Genomic DNA, 18,301 nt, shown 5'->3' on the forward strand with positions numbered 1-18,301 from the left:
TTTCTTTTTCGTTCTGACAGATCTTTTCTCTTACTGAAAATGATGTTAAAACGGATACATTCGACGGGAGCCCTAATCGTTTTCTCAAAAACCGCCTAGTCCAATGATTTCGGCTGGTTCTGCCAACAGTCTCGCGCCAAAAAGACCTCGCGCCACAGGCCACGCCCCCGCCCGGCCTCTTCTCTCTCGACCCCGCCCTCAGCCCCTCCCCTCCGTCGTCGCCTCTCAGGAAGCGGAAGTAGTCGGACCGTCAAGCGGGTTACGCCGCGGAGTACGGAAAGCGGTCTGCAGGGAGGCGAGTGTCGGTTTTTTCTCTCCCCCCCCTTTTCCGGTGTAAGGGGGGGAAACGGCTTCTGGGGCAGCTCGGAGAGCAGAGCTTGTTGCGCTGTTTTCTCGGGGAGGCGGACTTTGTTGCTGAATAACGGGAGAGGGAGGGAGGGGGAGGGGAAGGAAATGGCGGCCTGGGTCGGTGAGTGCGTGCGGGCCGCCTGGGGGTTGTCCCTCTACCTGCTGCTCTTCCTCTTCACTGCGCCAGTGGCCCAGGGCGAGAAGGTGAGAGTTTCACACAATGACGCGGTGACGGGCTTAACCGCCGTCCCCCCGTGGATAACCGCGGGAAAACATCCCGTGTCATTCTTTAGTGTCTGGCTCAGCCTCAGTCCTTCTTCAGTGCAAGGCTTGAGGGTCAGTGGATGGGCCCATTCGTACTCTGGTTCTTATGTGAGCCAAGTATAGGATAATTAACCCATTGTGACATCACTGATGGAGGTTGGCTCTTAGGCATTGGTGGAATGAGGCATTATGACGTCACAATATCTGCTCTGGATACCAGAGACTGTCATTCTCTTGTGTCTATTTCAACCTCGGTCCTTCTTCACCAGCTTTCTTCAGTGCAAGGCTTGAGGATCAGTGGCTGGGCCCATTCGTACTCTGGTTCTTATGTGAGCCAAGTATAAGATAATGAACCCATTGTGACATCACTGATGAGGTTGGCTCTTAGGCATTGGTGGAATGAGGCATTGTGACATCACAATATCTGCTCTAGATACCAGAGACTGTCATTCTCTTGTGTCTATCTCAACCTCGGTCCTTCTTCAGTGCAAGGCTTGAGGGTCAGTGGCTGAGCCCATTCGTACTCTGGTTCTTCCCTCTCTCCTTAAAGAATGACAAGAGGATGGTTTCCCACGGTTATCCATGATGAATTCTGTCATTTTCTAAATTCCAGAGCTTTCCAATGTATCTGGGGAGGCGTTTTGGACAGTCCTGTTTTCTACCTAGATCCCAAATGCTGCTGAAACTCCCTCAGTCCCAACTTGTCCTTTTGTCTGTTAATTGGATTGTAAACTCTACTGAGCAGGGACCTTCTCTTAAATGTGTTCATGTACAGTGCTGTGTATGTCTTGCTATAGAAATGTTAAATAATAGTAGTAGTAGTTATAGGTCCTGCTTCCACCCTTATGGGATCCATAATGCATCAGGATGAGGTTGTCAGATCTCCAGACTGGCTTACCATCTCACTCCTGGAACTCAGTAACTTGCCAGCTCTGGACAGTTAACATAAGGACATAAGTTTTGCCAGTGTTGGGTTGTAAACTAGACAGAAACTGCACAATGCAGTCTCAAATCCACAAAATCATCCAAAGAGCATTCTTCACAATACGTAACCTAAGAAAAATAAGAAAATTCTTCAACAAAGATCAATACAAGATATTAGTACAATCCCTAGTACTGAGTATTGTAGATTACTGTAACAGCCTATACCTATCATGCCCAAAATACATGATAAAACAATTACAGACAGTTCAGAACACAGCCCTCAGAATCATCTACTCACTAGGCAAATATGACCACATCACCAAAGCATACCTAGATTCACACTGGCTACCAATAAAAGCAAGATCCCAGTTCAAATTCTACTGTCTACTATACAAAGTAATACATGGAACAGCACCCAGCTACCTAAACAACAGACTACACCGTAACCTCTCACACAGATTAAGGAGAACTCAGAGCCTATTCACTCACCCCCCTCTCAAAGGAACACGACGAAAGAAACTATATGACAGCCTTTTAGCGACACAGGCAGCAAAGATCGATACTACCATCACCAATCTACTGACCAAATCAATAGACATTAAAGCATTCCGAAAAGAAATCAAAACTCATCTCTTCAAAAAACACTTCCCATCATCATAACCTCACAAAAGTATTAGAAAATGCTCTCATGACTACCCTAACACCACCACTAGCAACACCCGAAGCCGGACAGTATTATCTCTATTCGTCTAAACAGCAGAATCCGGACAATATTATCTCTATTCGTCTAAACAACCTATCACTATCTAATATCTACTACCAATTTATCCTGGAAAAGTCCAGAACAACAATTGTAACTTAACGCATTCTTGATTATATGTACTGCAATGCTACTGGAAATGTCCAGTCTTCTAACTTGTAATCCGCTTAGAACCGCAAGGCACAAGCGGAATAGAAATCACTAATGTAATGTAATGTAATGTAAAGTACTTTCCTGTATGCTGTGGTGTTTGTAATCACAGATTTTACCCATTGAAATCAGTTCTTACGGTCTAATAATTTACCCGAAATAAATAGAACACATTCACATGAAATGTAAAAAAAAAAGTGTGTATAGCAATAACATGAGTCAGAAGGACCACCATTAGAAGGAAAAGCCTCCCACCACCACAGCAGTGGTATAAGGTGTCCAGGCAGAGACCCTCATCGGCAAAAAACCTCCTAGTGCAATATAAATATGAATAAATAGCCAATGGTTACTATTTCTGGGTTATTTATACTAATAATTTACCCTGACATGGCTGCCATAAATCTAGGATTGACCTTATTAATTCCCAAAGACCTGGGTAAATTACTTAGCCTCAGCCCAACTGGCTCTTCACTCAAGCCTTTAATACACTAGGACTAGCTTGCTACACACACAATAACTAAATCAATTCCTTATATCTTGTTTAACTGTATAAACAACTTGCCTTGAGTTTAGCGTAAAAGGGACTTGATATACCACTTTTTCTGTGTGGTTACAATCAAAGCAGTTTACGTATTTTACACAGGTACTTATTTTGTACCTGGGGCACTGTGGGTTAAGTGATTCGCATCGCAGGGTGCTGAGGCAGCTGCTGTATCCACTAGGCCTCTCCTCCATTCCACTCCCATTTATTTATCCAAATGGACTCTGTACCACACATCTTGTCCCCATCTTAATATCTGCACTTGATCTCTCAGCTATAATAAGTAAGAGTTTTATGCTCTTTAAACACCCCATCTTAAGAAGTGAACATACTGTATATTGTAATAGGTTTATCCAAATAATCTGCCTTGTCATTTTTGGCTATTGATAGGAATAATAACTATTAAGAACATAAGAAGTTGCCTCCACTGGGTCAGACCAGAGGTCCATCTCGCCCAGCGGTCTGCACCCGCGGCGGCCCATCAGGTCCACGACCTGTGAAGTGGTTTCTGAACACCTCTACAACCTACCTCAAGTTCTATCTGTACCCCTCTATCCCCTTATCCTCCAGGAACCTATCCAAACCCTCCTTGAACCCTTGTACAGAGTTCTGGCCTATCACATCCTCTGGAAGTGCGTTCCATGTGTCCACCACCCTCTGGGTAAAAAAGAACTTCCTAGCATTTGTTCTAAACCTGTCCCCTTTCAATTTCTTCGAGTGACCCCTAGTGTTTGTGGCTCCCCACAGTTTGAAGAATCTGTCCTTATTTACTTTCTCTATGCCCTTTAGGATTTTGAAGGTTTCTATCATGTCCCTCTATTAAATCTGTGTTTCCTATTATAGGATTACCATGATGTCCGCTGTAAATGCATTTGTCCACCTTATAAAGATCATGCCGGCTTTATTTACAACAAAAACATATCACAGAAAGATTGGTAAGTCCTTGGGCTTGTATAATGTTTACTAAAAGTCTGCTGGAAGATACACATCAACTTCACTAACAGAAAAGCCAGGTGTATGGTGGGCTGTGTGTGAAATATATAAAAACAAACTCTTAAATCATTATTAACTTCAACAATCAATCAGTCGTTGATAACACTAGAAAATCAACACTTATTGTTAACAGTATTTTTGGATTTATCATCCACTTTTGACATCATTGTTCATGAGATGACATCTCTTAAGTAACAGGCTACAAGTAGTAAAATGTGGTATTGATCATCCAATTGATTTTTTTTGTTGTTGGCCATGTTGTACAACATATATCTATAGCCTTTTTGGGACTTTATTATGAAGTTAGGCTTACTTTTTTTTTATTTCACAAGGTACAGTGTAACACAACAGTGAAACAGACAACAAGTCAAGATAGAAACAGAACAAGCAAGTCAACCAAAATGTTGAAAAGTCAGGCTGATCATCATATGCATGAAATAACCATATTGATAGGTTCATATAATATGTGGATTACATCATGGTCTTTGTTTCTGTGAAGGATAATATCATCATTATGTATGATCAGCTTTCAGCAGCAATTGCTTCAATTTCCAGCTAGTTAGATGAGAATGGTTTGCACCCTAATCTTCCCAAAATGCAGGTTTTAGTGATAACTAGACAATAAAGGATTGATTTGCCTTCTGACATCACCATAGGCATTAAGCCTCTTCCACTTTGCTCTGATCTTAACTATCTGGGAATAACTTTGGATTCCCAACTTTTTCAAGTCTCATTTGAGAAATGTAATTGTTTAAACGTCAGTGTCTGTATAGGCTACACCTCTTTCTTCCTTATGATCGTTCCATGTTGTCTCGCATTAGTAGTTCTTTCTACGAACAACTGTTTAGGTGCCTCTGCTCTTAAAGCTCTACAGTTAAAGCTGTACATGAATCTGATCAAAATCTTCACTTGATGACCACATTACTGCTGTATCAAAGCTTTTAGTATTAGCACAAATGAAATTTAAGGTTTTTGTTGCTTTTTATACAAGTGTAACTAAGCATCTCAATTTCCCTAGAATGAATAAAGTACTTCCAAGTCTTTACAATTCCAAGATAAAGGTTTTCTTTTTTCATGTTCTTCAGTAGAGATGTTTTATTTCAAGTTTGTTCATTTGCTTTGAGTTTATTTTGTTGGCTTTTATTGAATGTCATTTGGATTTTTGTTTTGTGTATCTTGTAAATCACACAACATTTCAGATGTGTGGTATTTATTTATTAGGATTTATTACTGCCTTTTTGAAGGAATTTACTCAAGGAGGTGTACAGCAAGAATCGGTCAAACATAAGCAATAGACAATTACAGCAGTTAAAAAAATTCAAATTACGATCAAAGTATGGCATAGTATGTGCCATTACAATTTTAATTGACAGCATAGGGTGTAAAAGATGGAGTAAAAAAAAAAAAAAAAGGGGTGTAATTCAAAGAAGTTGCATACAAGGTCGGAATTTAAACATTTTAAATGTATCCAGATTGGGTAAGGTCTAACCATATGATACTATCTCATCATATGTAATTTTATGACTAAGAGACCTACCTTTTTCTAGAGTAGAAACTGCAGTACAGAATAGAAAGTATTATTGTGCTCTTTTGGGTGATAGAACTTCCAGATATTGATCAAGCCACAGAAGGCCATCACCTTTTTCATTTTAACCATGCAGATTTAGAGAAAATCTGTCAACCCTGCCCTGGATAACTCATCTGTAGTAAGTGTAAAATTAAAATTCTCTCAAATGCTGTTTGCTCCATGTTGAATGAGTACTTGTTCCCAAAGTGAATACAGCGCTCCCCCGGTCATTTGCGGTTAACGATTCGCGGTCCCAGTCATTCGCGGTATTTTCTGACCACGGATGACCGGGCAGGAGAGAGCAGCCGGAGGGCCCCCGAATGAAGGAAATCACTCGGAACAAACCGCGAGTGATTTCCTTCATTTGCCGGTGCTCCAGCTGCTCTCTCCTGCCCCTCCGGCTGCCCTCTCCTGTCTCCTCTGCTAAAAACCGTATTTGCGGTTTTTCAAGATTCGCGGGGGTTCCTGAAACAGAACCCCCGTGAATATCGGGGGAGTACTGTACACTGCCACTGACAGGTAATGGGAGAGTGTGGCACAGTGGTTAAATCTATAGCCTAGCGCCCTGAGGTGGTTGGTTCAAACCCACTCTGCTCCTTGTGACCCTGGATAAGTCACTTAATCCCCTCATTGCCCCAGGTACATTAGATATATTGTGAGCCCACTGGGACAGAGAAGGAAAAATGCTTGAGTACCTTAATAAATTCATGTAAACCGTTCTGAGCTCCCCTGGCAGATCGGTATAGAAAATTGAATGAAAAATAAATAAATAAAGCATGTAATGAAATGCTGAGCTCCAGATTTATATTAATAAGGTTTCGTTTTGCTTTTTCCCCAATCTGGTACTATTAGTCAAATTATGGTGAAGCTCATTCCCCTCTCGGGCTACCCGTTGCCACTTTGGTGGGTTACAGTGGGGGAAGACCTGAAGATTTAACACCATTTGTTATTCCTAGAAGTCCAGTAGCTTCTTTGCCTCTTTTACTGTCTCTAAGTTCTGGATACAGCATCATTTTTAAAGTAAATGCCAGCAACTGAATGCAGTTGCTTGAAACTGCTTCCTTTTCTTCAGGGTAGACAGAGGTTGACAGATCTCCACTCTTGTGATCCTCCCTCATTTATTGTACTCGAAGCTCTAACCTTAGTGAGATCAAACTCAAGTAGTCTAGCAGCAAGCAATTGCTCTGAGTGGGTCCCACAGGTCAATTAAGGGGAGGGATTTCTTTCTGATGTGAGAATCGGAGGTTATCCTCAACCTTCATGACCTTGGTGTACCCTCTCTTCTCTTAATGAAGCTGCTCCAGCACCTGGCTTTGAGCTTGTTGGCATCAAGGACAGATTCCTTAGTGGCCTTGTTTTTTTTTTTAGGTCCTGTGCTCTGTGGCCAGAACTTAGGTTTGAAAATTCTCTCAGATCTATTGGCTTCTGATGCATGGCTGCAGTGTTTATTGGAGCCTTCGGTGGATTGCAGGAAAGCTAAATAGTAAGCCAATATAACCTCGACAGTGCTTATTTTTGGAGGAATTGTTTTCATACTCAATCTACCTTTTTACCTAGGGATTTCAGAAGTTCAAAAGGAGGGTTATTTCCCATGTGTTTTTTGTTTTTCTTGTCACTAGGTGGTGATGTGCAATCTGAGAACACAGATCTTTTGAACCTGCTGTAATGTGTCATTTCTCTTTAAGGTCTGTTTCATTTTTTCTCAAACAGAATATTCTGAATGTTTTACAAGTGACTTTCTCAGAATTGAATTTTTTGTTAGAAATTGAGCATTGTTGATGGTCTTTCACAGTGAGTAGATAACTGTGGGGTGCATGTAACAGTTCCCAGTCAAAGAATGAGGCATGATGAGAATTACTTGCATTTGTGTTGGATTTACAAATAAAATCTTAATGTAATGTTTCCTTGCTCCTTGCTTTGGATTTCTTTTATGAGAACTAGTAAAGCATGAACGCAGCAAACTGAGCAGACCTGGTGTTCAGTGACTTTGGCCTAGATTCACTAAACTCACCGATCCGATCCATGGCCAAGTTTTCCTGGGCGACCGATTCACTATACAAATTAATGCGATCGGAGGCACGCCCCACAGTGACCCCATGGATCGCTGCAGAGCAATCCCGACGCATGCGCAGACCATCTTCTTTGTGGTCCACGCATTCGCTTGCTCTCTGCACAAGTGAGGTCAAAACAAGGGGGGGGGGCTTTACAGAACACACTTATGTCTGTCTTATCCCCAGTGCTGGAAAGCATATGTAAAAGGCAATGAAAGATGGATAAATATTGAAAGAGGATGGAGAAACTGAATTTTGTAAGGTGCTGATGGAAAAGTTCAAAAGCCGCCAGTTCGGGAAAGGGGAGCAAGTCTCCAGCTCAAGTATCTTTCTCAGAATGTACCAACCTTATGGCTCCGAGTCCTAATTCAGGCTTTTACAGCTTCCCCAGAACATTCCCTGGCTACCTCTAAATTCAGGAGCTGCAAGGACACAGAGCTGGAGGGGTGACGGGGGAGGGAGAGAGCATCCCTGGCTTTAGGAAAAGAGGTCATCCCATATGGAGCAGAACACGCTTTTAATCTGCGGGTTAAAACCATAGGCTCGCACTGCAGGGAAGGACGGCAGAGAGCAAGAAAGTCAGCAGAGCTTGCCTTCTACTGGGATTTCAGGGTTGCAGAAAGCAGGACAGTCAGAAAGGATGTGAGCGATTGGTCCTCAGCAGTTGCTTCTTTTTGGATCGGCCAGCCCAATCGGTGTTCCTTCTGTTTAGTGAATCGCTGCCTTCCTACCTTGCATGCCATTTTCCTTTATTTGCTTGTGTGGATCGGATCGGGTGTGGATCGGATCAGACAGAAGATTAGTGAAAACTGGTCGGGATATGATTGGTAAGCTTAGTGAGTCTAGGCCTTTATCAGAATTGCTGTTCCCTCGAGAGAGATCACAGCATCTTGCAGATTCTGTTGTGGGTTAATCATTTCTGAAGAGTGTTCATACTTTGTCCTTTGATAAACCACCACATTTTTGCTACCTGTATTGGTCACTTTTCCAGGTATTTTCTGGGTCTCTTCATCTCATGGTACTTTCTTTACTTACCACACTAATGGCATAGCCCCAAAAAGCAGTCCAGAGGCTGTGGTATTCACTCCCACCCTGGTTGGATTTTGAGAGTGGGATCCAGTATAAGACATACATGGACAGCAAGCCAGAAAGTGCATTGCTATGTCGGGTTATGCCAGTTGGCTGCAGTGGCAGTATAGCAAATAAAGGTCATGGGAAAGTGACATAAAGGCTGTTCAGAGCTGTGCTGAGACTCAGAGGAGTGCTTCACGCTGAACTCTGCATATTTCTTTCCTTGCAGACTTTGCAGTTACTTTGCCAGTTCAGCACATTTCAAGTTTCACTTCTGCTGGATGAACATTTTGATCTCTTTTTTTGGCCAGTAGTTTCTGCTTTCTCCTCTTCTACTTCACTCAGAATTGTTGCTGGGATTGTGGTACATTTTAATAAAGCCCTCTTTCTAGTGCAATGTGGGTTTTCCACCTGAACCTGCAAGTTGCTTGCAGAATGCTGTTGGTCATCTTTTGAACTCCACCTCCTTCCCAGGGAGCTGCTCCAGCCCCCTCAGTTTTTTTTTCTGCATGCAAGTATCTCTGTGGTTTTATTTTGGGTATTTTTCTAAAAGTTCAGTCAGCGGTGTGGTGCATTATGGAAAGATTAGATTGCAAACCATTCTCATCTAACAAGTTTAGTGACAATCGCTGCTAACCGACCCGATTCACAGAATGGCCCACCATGTGTTTTTCCCCTCGATCGCCCATTTTCCAATCTGGCCATGCAAATTTGTAAAACCCCATGCAAAAAAGCCAAGCAATTGATTCACTAACATTTGCTTGGCTATTTTGTATTAGGTTTTACGATCCTAAAACCTGACTGCTATAGACCCGACGGGGTGGGGGGGGGGGGTGCCGATGGTAGGAGGGAGTGGACATCCCTCCTGCCATATTTGCGGGGGTGGGGGGGAGCGTCTGGTGGTAGGAGGGAGTGAGCATCCCTCCTGTCATTTTTTTTGGGTTCGGGAGGAGGAGCTCTTTTATAATTTTTTTTTTTATTGGGCAGAAGTCCTGACAGCAAATCATTTGCATGCAAACTTGATAGTGAATCAATCGCTGTTTGAAAATCGGCCAACAGCAATTGAGTCGCTATCTTTAGTGAATCTGGGCCTATTACCCTTTTAATTTCTGTTCAGTCTACTTTCAATAACTATGGGCTTCTATATGCAGCTGTTTCTAGCCTTCGTTTTCAAAAGTTCAGACATCTCTAAACACTTCCAGCTAGCAATTTCAACTGTGAGAAACATTGTTAAGATATATTACATTACATTACATTAGGGACTTCTATTCCGCCTATACCTTGCAGTTCAAGGCGGATTACAAAAGAGCTAACTGGACATTTCCAGTGAAGTTACAACAGTTTTGTTTTTTTTTTTGTTATTTTTTTGTTTACAAGGGAGGAAAGGTAGCTGGATTAATTCCGGAAGAACTTGCAAATTGGATATTAAATTGTACGTTACTGTGTGATATAACAAATAGATTACAGTTAGAGTACAAATAAGATTACGTTACATTTCAGGGATCTGAATACTTGGTTGGTGTTTTGGGGAGGAAGAGATTATTTAAGTGCAGGTTTTGGGGGAGAATTTATCTAGGAGGAGGGGGAAGGGTTGGGTTATGATATCTGGATACATTTTTTGAAAAGTAGGATTTTGATTTCTTTTCGAAAAGTTTTGAAGTCGCCCGTTGCCGTCAACAGGTTGGGAGATGGAGTGGTTAAGTTTTGCTGCTTGCGTCGCCAGAAGGTTATCAAACATCTTTTTGTGCTGAGTGCCCTGGAACCATTGAAGTCAAAGCAAGATCTAGAAGTCCAAGAGAAAACACTGATAGAGCTGGCTGAGAATTAGATTTGCAAAACAGAACTCACAGATCCCTGCAAACAACCTGCTAAAAAGTTTAGCTAACATTGGAATTGTTTATACAATAATCTGGATAGGAGAATTTTCAGAAGAAAACATTTTCTGGGATCTCATCACAAAAGTTATTTAAAGTGTACAAAAGAAAACCTTGATAAGCCTAAAATCTTTTTGAGCAAAGTGCTTTGGACTGATGAAATGAAACTTGCAGCAACAACACAAGATACATTTGAGCTGAAAAAGGCAAATCGTTTGAAGAAAAGAACACCTTGCCAATCGTGAAGCATGGGAGTGGATCTGTTATGCTTTGGGATGGGACGATGACAGCGAGTGGAAGGAAGAATCTACCAACAACCTAGACGCTAACGTCCCTCAGTTATGAGCATACTGAAGCTCAATAGGGGTTAGATAATTCAACAACACAACAGTTGAAAATAGACACGTGAAGTACTTGAGGAAAGATGAAGGTTTTGGAGTGGCTTTCAGTGTCCTCAGATGTAAATATTATTGAAAATCTGTGGAGAGATCTCAAATATGCAACACATACAAAGAGGCCTAAGAATATTTCTGAATTAGAAGAGTGGAGAAAATATTCCAAAAGCAATAACATTTGGAAGTGCAGTGAATTTTGTATGCAATCACATGTTTTACATATGAACTAACTATACTACACAGTTCATTTAAATCTCATGGTAATGAAGGTATTAGCTGTTAAACCCAGATGGACTGAAGTACTCAAGACCCAAAGGTTGAGTCCAAATTTTTTACCCCACTGAATATCTGGTTTCAATTTAACTGTGGTGGCTGACATTTTAACTAAACGTTGACTTGTCAGTTCAGTATCGGACCAGTTGTGTTCAACTTTATAGCATGCAGAGGTTCTGTCAGTTTAGTTCACTTGCGTATTCATTGAAACATATTTTAAGCGGAGGTGCCTTAAATTTGACCTGGGGAAAACATGACATTGTGTCAAGATCAAGAAGAATGGGGGGCGTGGCTGAGCCCGAGCGAAATGGCGGTCTGATCTCCGTGCTCCCGCGTCGCTCCTCACACTTTAACAAACAGTTTTTAAAAAATCGAGTTTGAGTCGCCGCGGAGCGCGGTAGAAGGTACAGTGGGTCTAACTGACCTAAATCGCGGGTTGCCGACCCTGATTCAAGCAACGGATGTCGGACAAAAAAGTCGGGAAGCGGCACAAGCCCGAGCCGCTTTCCCCATCAAAGGCACCGCTCCCTCCTTCCACCGGCGATTCGGGCCGCGAAATTCTGGCGGAGTTAAGAGAGCTAAAAGAGCTGGTATCTGAAACAAAGGCTTCTACAGATGAAATTAATGAAAAAATTACAGGTATGGCAGAAGATTTTGCACTGCTCCAAACACGTGTGAGCACATTTGGAATCCAAGATGGAGGCTAGCACAGTGCAGCTGGCTGATCTCAGGAAGCAGACCACCCGCATAGCTGCATTAGAAAGAGACCTGGAAGATAGTAATGACCGGTCTCGAAGGTGCAACATTCGCATATTGGGGCTCCCGGAGAATGGCCGAGATGGTGAGCTTATTAAAAATCTGGAAGCTCTAATCCCTCGGCTCCTTGATCTTACTTTCCATAGAGAATTTGAAATTGAGAGAGCCCACAGGGTACCCTCCTCTACCACCGGAGACCGTCGCCCCAGACCAGTTGTTCTCAAGTTGCTCAGATACCAACACGTTCTGGAGATTATGCAGCGGGCTAAGATCAGAGCTCCAATCAAGCATGAGGGTTCCACCATCCTATTTGTTCCCGACCTGAGTAAAACCACTGCCCGCAGACGCAAGCTGCTTCTATCCTACAGACCACAACTGAAAGCCTTAAATGCAAGATTTGGACTACTCTACCCAGCTCGCATGAGAGTAACACTGAATAATACAACCAAGGACTTCATGAATCCGGAGGAGCTGGCTTCATTTATTGAACTGCATTCTCCTACCCCAATCAATCAGGTTTGAATGTCTGATAACACGGTGTCTCACAAATTGCTGTTTAAGTTGATGTTATTCTGTCTGCGCTACTCATAACACCTTATTACTACCCTATTTTGTATGAGAATGCTCTGACACTATTAGCTCATGCCAGACCACTGTTTTGCTGTTATCAACTGTTTGTATATTAAACTCTGACACTAATGAGGGCACGTTGGGATCTGCCTGCCGTTATGGCTCCCTCAGCTACACTCGCATGGTTAATATATAGCAGTGACTGTTTTGCCACTCTAATCAGTTCAGGGTGTTTTCCAATAGTTATGAAATATTATTTTTCAATGAGTAATATACTGAGGTGGTCTCTTTCTTCATAAGCCTGCATTACTGGTCACCTTTTACACTTGCATATCAGTGTCTCATGCTCTTAAATATTTTTCATAACTGCAATGTCTCTTAAAGTTATTTCTTTAAATGCAAAGGGTTTAAATAACAAAATTAAGTTGAATAAAGTTTTAACATATCTTGAAAAATCTTAAACCAGATGTTATAATGCTACAGGAGTCGCATCTGGATGCTTCTGCTTCAGCTAAGGTTTCTCTCCCATGGGCTTTACCACCATATTATTCTCCTGCTATTGATAGAAAGGGTGGAGTTATTACTTTGATTCGGAAATCCAGTAATATTTCCATCATTTCCTCTTCAAATGATCTTAATGGACGCTGGGTCAAAGTCACAATTGCTAGCGCAGGCGAGGTTTATTGCTTATTTAACTTATATGGTCCGAATCTTGACAAACCAGACTTTTTTCATTCTGTACATGAATCTCTTCTGGATGAATCCACGGCTAACCTGGTTGTCACTGGTGACTACAATCTAATTTTGAATCTGAGTATAGATAGAAAATCAAATTGCATATATAAGAAAACCAAAGCCTGGTTCGCATTACAGGATCTCATAACTGATGTTCACCTTTTAGATATATGGAGACATTTACATGCAGACACAGAGGCCTTCACTTTCTTCTCCCCCCCTCATTCATCATACTCGAGGATTGTTTTTTTTCTTGTGAGCGAAACTCTGAGTTCTTCCATAACAGATGCGGCTATCCTACCAATTACTATATCGGATCATGCGGCCATCACAATTCAACTGAAAGTCAAAGTTCCTTCTCAAAAAATACGGCAATGGCGTTTTAATAACGCCCTCTTACAGGATGACCAGTTCTGTGAGTTGATAAGGTCTAGAACACAAGAATATTTTCAGCTCAATACTCCTGAACAAACCTCCTGGTCTTGCTGTTGGGATGCTTATAAAGCTTTTATTCTGCTCATAAAAGCTTTTATTCTGCTCATAAAAGCAAACAACTGAAAGAAAATCAATGTAAGCTAGAAGATGAAATTAGAAGCCTAGAATCTCAACATCAGCAATCTCCTTGTGACATAGACCTCCTGATAAGATTGAACAGAACACGTTTCCACTACAATTCCATATTGAGTAATAAGGCATCACATGCGATATTTCAACAATCTGCGTCTTACTTTGCTGAGAATAATAAATGCGGCCATTTATTGGCTAACCTGCTTAAATGGCGCGAGGCAAAATCTAACATTGCTTCCATCAATTTGGAATCAGGGACTGAAGTTACTGGAGCTAAGGACATTTCTCAAGCATTTATGACATTCTATAAATCGCTATACACTGCTGAGTCTAGTAACCCGCAATTGATCTCTGAATGACAATGAACGTCTAAATGAACGGATCTCACCGTCTGAAATATCTCTGGTTATTCACTCAATGGCTCTCAAGAAATCTCCTGGACCAGATGGCCTGACGGTCGAGTTTTATAGGGCATTCCAAGAGGTTTTGATCCCGTTTTACCTACCATTTCTTGAACATCTCATCTCTACTAGAGAGGTCACTGGCACTTTCACCGAAGCTACTATAATTGTGCTGCCCAAGCCGGGTAAAGATCCGCGCCATCTTGCCAATTACAGACTGCTTTCTCTAATAAATGTGGACGCAAAAATATATGCTAAATTACTGTCAAATAGATTACAGCGGGTTATAACTAAATTAATTCCATCGACTCAAAGTGGCTTTATCACTGGTAGATCATCTAGCGACAATACTCGAACATTCTCACATGTCATAGCCCAAGCACAAAAACAGAAAAAAGAATTGCTTGCAGTTGGACTAGATGCAGAGAAAGCCTTTGATCGTATTGAATGGCCTTTCCTTTTCAATACTTTACTCTGGTTTGGCTTCTCACAGTATTTCATCAATAAAATTAAGGTACTCTACTCAAAACCTACCACTAGAACGTTTATAAATGGTACATTATCTGATGCCTTTTATCCTGACAGGGGCACCAGGCAGGGATGCCCTCTATCCCCTTTACTATTTAATCTTGCATTGGAACCATTGATACAGACAATACGTACTAATCCTGATATTACAGGTTTCAGACTTCAAGAACTTGACCAAGATATTAAGCTCTCTGCCTATGCAGATGATATTCTACTTTACATAGCACCTGCATCTTTTCCTTTTCTGCTTGCTGACATAGCTCAATATGCAAAAGTCTCTGGGTACAAACTCAACATGAATAAGACCGAAGTGATGCCGCTTAATTGTCCAGCAGCGGAATCTGATATAAAATCATATGGAATGAAATGGTCAGCAACATCCTTAAAGTACCTGGGAGTCCTGTTTGGTCCGAGTATTGATGAAACTACCCTCCTTAATGTAGAGCACATATTAGACATTATTAAATCTTCCATCTCCAAATGGTCTCCGCTAACTCTGACGTGGTGGGGCAGAGTGGAAACGATCGAAATGATGATAGCACCTAAGATCAATTACATATTATCAATGTTACCCTTTCATTTACCACTCACCTTCCACAAACAAGTGGACTCTCTGCTTACAAAATTCCTGTGGAAAAACAAACAGCCGCGTATTGCTCTTGCTAAATTAAAAGCACCTCGCATATTGGGTGGAGTCAATTTCCTCAGTTTTTTACATTATCACCATGCCTTCATCCTGAAACAGTGGACATCGGGATATCATAGACCCAATACATGTGATTCTCCTGTTTGGCTCTCTGTTGAAAGTATATTATATGGAGATAGACGTATCAGACATATAGCTGGAATCACTCTCTCCAAATCAGACAAGCAGGATAAGATATTGGCAGCTTATAAACTAGCGGTGGATAGCGCTGATTCCACTTTCTCAGTTCGATGGTCAGACTCCACTATAATACCCTTATGGAATAACGATCAGTTTAAGATAGCAGAGTCTTCAATCTCATGGCCGGAATGGCAAAAATGTGGCATATACCTGGTGAAGGATCTCAGAAACAGAGATGCATGGGCATCTTTTTCGGATCTATCAACTGATCGTGGTTTACATAGATCCCAATATTTCCGGTGGCTTCAACTAATGCATTGTGTACAGCACTCAGTGAAGAAAGATGGCATGAAATCAGTGGACCCCGATACGCTTCAATTCTTATGTTCTCTCCCAGATGGTAATGTCAAAGCTTCTACTTGGTATCGTCTATTACAAAGTACCTCTTTTACAGAACCTTTGGAGATGGAAGTGAAATGGTGTAAGGACCTCAACTTACCTTCTGATGCCATTGATTGGGTTTCCTTATGGAATATTTTTTTCAAATCCATCCGCTCAGCATCTCTACTACAATCCATATTCTTTCTCTTGCACAGAGCGGTTTGGATGCCTATAATGTCACATAGGATAGATCACTCATTGTCCACCCTATGCTGGTCCTGTTCTACCTCAGATGGTACTATAGAACATCTTCTTTTTTTGTGTCCACTCTTAAGAGACTATTGGAACAAAGTGTGGAATATAATATATGATATATTAGATATTAAAGAGTCCCTGACCTATCCCACACTTATCATAATGTCACAAGCGATTGCTACACCTATGAATCCAGATAACACTCGTTTATTTACTATTATGATATCTTTGGCAATACAGACAGTGTTATTTTGCTGGAAAGATTTTACCAAAATAGATTACCATATGTGGTGGAATGTTCTCTGCCTTACAGGGAAATATGAAAAAGTATATGCGGAAAGAACTGATTCTATGTCTAGATTTCTGGCTATATGGAAGCCTCTTCTCCTTTATTGTAATACATAACCCTTGCATTTCTTCTTACGCTTTTGTACACTAGCTTGCTTGACTCCTCAATAGTCATTCTATTTTATTAGACAATGCATCTAGGGCATGAGTAATGCAATGCAATTATGACTACTATTTGTCGGCACTATACTAGAGTACTACCTTGTATTCACACAATCATCAGTATATTCTGTAAATGGATGTGGTTTACTCCATGAACTGTATTTGTATTTATCTTTGTTGTTGTTCTCTTCTGTACATTGAAAACTCAATAAACAGTTTTGAACTAAAAAAAAAAAAAAAAAAAGATCAAGAAGAATATATACAGATGCAGTGCTGTGGTTTTTCTAATAGTTTTCTGGAACACTACATGGAGAGAAGTTAAAAAATAAAGTACGATGTGGGAAGAGAAGGATTTCTCTTCTGGTTTAGCCAGCTCACCTGTTAAATATATCTGCTAAAGAATCCTTTCAACTTTTTCTCCCTAGTGACTGTCTTCATGTTATCTATCCAATGCCGGTGCCTGGTGCTGATGTCGAAGCTTACTGCCTGCGCTGTGAATGCAAATACGAAGAAAGGAGCTCCTTCACCATTCAGGTAAAAAGTTCAGTTGTACATATCATGGCAGGCTAGGTCTCTGGCTTGTGAATCCCATCTGTTCAGTAACAGAAATATAGGAAAATGATGGCAGGTAATAAACAAAAACTGGATACAGATGTCCTGGAGATAATTTATTAAACACTGACATATAAAACCATGAAAATTCAATTAAAAAAGTACAATGATACTGTGATAAAATCCAACTGGACCCTACACAGTCCGTGTTTCGACAAACACGCCTTCCTCAGGGGTCCAATGGTTTGCAACCTCACATATAAAGAATTGAACTGAAAACAGTCTATTATCTTTAAACATGTGAGCAAAGAACACCGCAGACAAGCTGAAGTAGCAAAAAAGTGCCCATCTGCAGTAACCATTATCTCTCTCCTTATTGGCTAAGTCTCTTAACATTTGCATCTTCTCTTCCTATAGGCTAAGGCTCTTTACACCTTCATTGTGAGGTCATAGGGCTTTATGATTATAGAAACATTGTAACATGATGGCAGATAAAGGCCAAATGGCTCATCTAGTCTGCCCAACAAAGAAAAATGGGGAGACCCAATGATCCACAGTGAAAACAATCCACCAATGAAAACAAAAAACTGTGGGTACAGATATTCTAGAGATAATTTATTAAATACTGGCATATAAAACCATGAAAATTCAATTTAAAAAGTACAATGATAAAAAATACAGTGATAAAAATCCAACTGGACCCTACACGGTCTGTGTTTCAATGAACACGCCTTCCTCAGGGGTCCAATGGTTTGCAACCTCACATATAAAGAATTGGACTGAAAACAGTCTTTTGTCTTTAAACATGTGAGCAAAGAGCACTGCAGACAAGCTGAAGCAGCAAAAAAAATGCTCACATGTTTAAAGACAATAGACTGTTTTCAGTCCAATTCTTTAAATAATAATAATAACTTTATTTTTGTATACCGCAATACCACATGTGAGGTTGCAAACCATTGGACCCCTGAAAAACACGGACCGTGTAGGGTCCGGTTGGATTTTTATCATTGTACTTTTTAAATTGAATTTTCATGGTTTTATATGTCAGTGTTTAATAAATTATCTCCAG

General features: G+C 41.0%; 1 protein-coding gene across 1 annotated transcript in view; it reads left to right on the plus strand.

Moving 5' to 3' along the window:
- The first annotated feature begins 250 nt into the window (after nucleotides 1-250).
- TMEM9B (TMEM9 domain family member B) overlaps nucleotides 251-18,301 on the plus strand; it is a 34,878-nt gene continuing 16,827 nt past the window's right edge. The window contains exons 1-3 of the mRNA XM_033928377.1: nucleotides 251-552; nucleotides 3,831-3,922; nucleotides 17,106-17,214. Of these exons, the coding sequence (XP_033784268.1) occupies nucleotides 454-552; nucleotides 3,831-3,922; nucleotides 17,106-17,214 (300 nt within the window). The 5' untranslated portion in view covers nucleotides 251-453. The remainder of the gene's footprint in view (nucleotides 553-3,830; nucleotides 3,923-17,105; nucleotides 17,215-18,301) is intronic.

The sequence above is a fragment of the Geotrypetes seraphini genome, chromosome 19 (genome assembly GCF_902459505.1).
Source record: "Geotrypetes seraphini chromosome 19, aGeoSer1.1, whole genome shotgun sequence".
Lineage (NCBI taxonomy): Eukaryota > Metazoa > Chordata > Amphibia > Gymnophiona > Dermophiidae > Geotrypetes > Geotrypetes seraphini.